The 3,884-nt window shown below is 60.6% G+C and overlaps 1 protein-coding gene across 1 annotated transcript; it reads left to right on the top strand.

The window, feature by feature from the left end:
* Positions 1-252: 252 nt before the first annotated feature.
* On the top strand, positions 253-2,941 carry PPIA (peptidylprolyl isomerase A). The gene is made up of 5 exons (XM_047850734.1): positions 253-399; positions 1,438-1,468; positions 1,548-1,636; positions 1,852-2,024; positions 2,605-2,941. Exons 1-5 carry the CDS (start codon positions 331-333, stop codon positions 2,735-2,737), a joined length of 495 nt encoding a protein of 164 aa, XP_047706690.1. The 5' UTR covers positions 253-330; the 3' UTR covers positions 2,738-2,941.
* The last annotated feature ends 943 nt before the right edge of the window (positions 2,942-3,884 follow it).

A 3,884-nucleotide genomic window follows, 5' to 3' on the forward strand; every position in this document is an offset into this window, starting at 1 on the left:
CGCCCTCGGGCTCCGCCGGTCCCCCGGGCCTCCGTCCCCGCGCCCGACCCCAGTCCCAGTCCGCACGCCGCAGTAACGCGACGGAGCCTGCGGGCGGGAACCTGCCTGCGCCGCCAACGCGCACGCGCGCCGCCGGCCCGCCCCGCCGGCGCCGTCTCAGCTCATAGGCCAGCCACACCATCACTCCGACCGGCCAGCGGTAGCGATTGGCCAGGGTCCGGGCGCGCGACCGGCCGTGGGCGGGGCCTGGGCGTCTATAAAAGAGGCCGCGGCGGAGCTCGTGCCGCCTTGCAGACGCCGCCGCCCCGGAATTGCCCGCACCTCTTAGCCATGGTCAACCCCACCGTGTTCTTTGACATCGCCGTGGACGGCGAGCCCTTGGGCCGCGTCTCCTTCGAGGTCGGAGGGCGGGCGGGGTGTGCCGGGCGGGCGCGGGCGGCTCCGGGGCGGCGGCGGGCGGGGGGCGCGGGCGGGCGGGTGGCGCCATTTCCTGATGAGGGGCCATTTTGGGAGGCCGGGGGCGGCGGGGGAGGGGCGGCGGCGGACAAAGGCGGGGCGGCGCGCACGTGTTTAGGCCGCGCGGGGTCGCGGTGGGGGCTGGGTGAGGGCGATGCCCGCAGGCGCGGCCGCGGGGGTGTGCGGGCGGCGGGCGCACTGCGGAAGCGGGCCCGGCCCCGCCCGGCGGAAGCCAGCGGCGCCCCCGCCCCGCGCAGACGACGCCGGCCCCGCCCGCGCCTAACGGTCTCCTTCGGCCGCCTCCCGGGAGCCCGCGGCCCTCGGCGTGCGCGTCCCCGCTCTCCTCCGGGGGCTCGGGCGGCCCCGCGAGAAGGGCGGGGACGGGGCGGCCGGGAGGGGGTGGCGTTCACGCGCGGAAAGGGTGCGGGCTGAGACGGACGCCCGCGGATTACTGTGTTGAGTGGGCTGTACGCCCGCGCGCGGCCCGAACTCCCGGCCCTGAGATGGCGGCGCCTGCTCCGCAGCCGGAGGGAGGGTTCGGTCGCACGTGTTCGAAACGGTTCATGGAGGCCTGAACAGCTATCCTCGCGGACGGGCTTCGTCCCCTCGTGTGTGGCCAGGACGCGCCCCTCAAGCGCGGGAGGGGTTCTGCGGGAGCCTCGCCGGTTTCCTGCGGTTGTGCTCGGGTGGGGGACGGGGGCACGTGGGAGACGCCCCACGGGCTGCACTGCCGGGGGTGGAGTCCTGTCTGGTGCTGGATTCGGGGGGGGCGGGGAACGGTCTCTGTTACTCTGCGCGACCCCACAGGGCCCCGAGGCTTCAGGTAGCGGCTCAGGTTTGGGGCCAGTGGTTCTTGTAAAAGCACTCTTTTAGGGTGAGAAAGTGGGCTTGTGCTCGGGAGCTCCCCCCCCCCCCCCCCCGACTCCGTGAGCCGCAGTGGGGGGCAGGCGTGCTGAAGTAACGCTCCGTCTTGTCTTACAGCTGTTTGCAGACAAAGTTCCCAAGACAGCAGGTTAGTTTTCTTGTCTAATTCACTGTTACCTTTTCGGATTTTAGTTGTGTGTGTGACCGATGTTTTTGTCTCTTAATAGAGAACTTTCGTGCTCTCAGCACTGGGGAGAAAGGATTTGGTTACAAAGGTTCCTGCTTTCACAGGATTATCCCGGGATTTATGTGCCAGGTATGAAATTCATGGACTCTGGTTTGGGTGATGGTCCTTGAGCTTGAGCTAGAGCTAGGAGAACGCAGCATGAGTGCATGGGAGCTGTTTTCTGCCAGTCTGGTCCGGCTTCACCTTCTAGTCCATTTAAACTTGAGTTTGAAGCTAGGTCTCTGCAGACTTGGCTTGTTTTCTGACGCTGTTGCCAGAAGTGACAGGTTTTGCTCACTCCACAGGGTGGTGACTTCACACGCCATAATGGCACTGGAGGCAAGTCCATCTACGGGGAGAAGTTTGACGACGAGAATTTCATCCTGAAGCACACAGGTCCTGGCATCCTGTCCATGGCGAACGCCGGACCCAACACGAACGGTTCTCAGTTTTTCATCTGCACCGCCAAGACCGAGTGGTAAGGGCAGATCCCTGCAGCAAGGAGCGCTGCCCGCTTCAGCCTGGCCTTGTTTCTAGCGTGGGAGGATGTGAGAAAGCCGAAACGGGGGTCCGTGGAGAAAGCAAGATACCGAGCATAGCACAACGGGGCGCTGAGCTGAGTAGTTAAGACCAGTACTTGTGGGGTGCCCACTGGCTCGGTCTGCAGAGCATGCACCCTTTTGTGTCCAGGTTGGGGGTGGAGGTAATCAACAACAATAGACTTAAAAAGCAAGTGAACACAAACTACAAAAGAGTAGTACTTAGATCTCCTTGGCCTGTGGGTGTTGGCCCTTTTTTAGGGGTCCATTGTAAATTCGGGAGTTCTGACAGGAGTTGGAGAATCTTCTGACTCCTGGTGACCTATAGTGTTGCCGTTTCTGTTAGAAGGATGAGGTGTTCACTGTTGATCCACATTAACTGGTACTGACGACTGTGTAACCCGGCCTCCAGCTGTTCTTCCGGGGGTGCAGTACTGCTCTGTGGGTCTCTGTTCTCGGGGTGCGGCGCAGGCTCAGTGGCCCCTGGGCACCAGTGCTGACGCTCCATCTCGTTTCCAGGTTGGATGGCAAACACGTGGTGTTTGGCATGGTGAAGGAAGGCATGAACATCGTGGAAGCCATGGAGCGCTTTGGGTCCCGGAACGGCAAGACCAGCAAGAAAATCACCATTGCTGACTGTGGACAAATCTAATAAATTTGACTCGTGTTTTATCTTAACTACCAGACCATTCCTTCTGTAGCTCGGGAGAGCGCCCTTCTGCCCCCATCTGCTCGAAATCTAGAGTCCCTGTGTTCCTGCCTCAGTTCCACGGGTCCTGTGTCCTCCTTACTCCCCTCCAAGTTTAGCTGGATTGCAGAGTGAAGTTTATGATCATGAAATAAAAGCTAAACAACACTTGTCTGTCCTTGTGTGGCGCGGGGGTCCTGCAGCTCGCATTTTTGGCAACACTGCAGTTTGCTGGATTCCACAGCTGCCATTTCTGCTTCCCTGGCCCAAAGGTCCTGGGGTGGGGGGTGTTGAAGATGTGGGTGGGGGCAAGGAAGGAAAGAGCCAGGATTTTGGGAGGGAGGTAGTGACCATGGGCAGGCGGGACAGGTGCTCCTTTAAGGGGAGCGGGGACAAATTTGCACTTGGCACGTGGACTGGCACCACAGTAAGTGGAGAATCCCTCTAACACTGGAGAATGAGTGCGCCACTCGCTCTTCTAAGACCCCATTATTTCTTGGTTTTGATGAAGTTTGAAAAGGGTGTTAGGAGATGCTAATTGTGCTGTTTATCAGCAGGGAAAACTGAGTGTTGGGCCTCAGGCTCTGGGGAAGGGTCTTTGGATCCGGTTTAGTCTGGGGGTATAGAATCAGGGCAAAAGGTGTGCAGTAAAGTCCAATTCTGGAATTGTTGACAAAGTCTGGTAGACCCTGGCCTGTGGGGGTGCCTGGTACTGTGACCCACGGTCCTTGCTCTCCCCGAACAGTGATCCCATCCTGGCCCCCTCAAGGTCCCACAGTCACTTAGTCACGCAGATCTAACGGTCACAAGCTGTAAGATTGGGCAAAGGAGAGGCCCTTCCCCCTTTAACTGGGCTGCAAACTGGTGACCAGAACTAGTTGCACAGGCTGAGGGGCACCCTCCTCTCCCTGCAGGGCCCCTCCCCACCGGGGCTCTTGACCCAGAGCCATTTCTGTCCTGATGGTGTGAGAATGTAATTTGTCGGGCTGCTGGCTGCTTCCTTCACCAAATGCTTGTGCCTCTGGGTGTGTTCCGTTTCCCCTGCTCCCTGGGTGACTGCAGTGACCTTTAATGTCCTTGGATGGCTTGTGTCCAGGTGATGATAGGCTTT

Source organism: Prionailurus viverrinus, chromosome A2, assembly GCF_022837055.1.
Source record: "Prionailurus viverrinus isolate Anna chromosome A2, UM_Priviv_1.0, whole genome shotgun sequence".
NCBI lineage: Eukaryota > Metazoa > Chordata > Mammalia > Carnivora > Felidae > Prionailurus > Prionailurus viverrinus.

What these genes read in the sequence shown, in the direction of transcription:
- PPIA (XM_047850734.1), top strand. Translation starts at nt 331, where the DNA reads ATGGTCAACCCCACCGTGTTCTTTGACATCGCCGTGGACGGCGAGCCC. An exon ending in TGGGCCGCGTCTCCTTCGAG is followed by an intron (nt 400 to 1,437) that starts GTCGGAGGGCGG and finishes CTTGTCTTACAG; the next exon opens with CTGTTTGCAGACAAAGTTCC. An exon ending in TGCACCGCCAAGACCGAGTG is followed by an intron (nt 2,025 to 2,604) that starts GTAAGGGCAGAT and finishes TCTCGTTTCCAG; the next exon opens with GTTGGATGGCAAACACGTGG.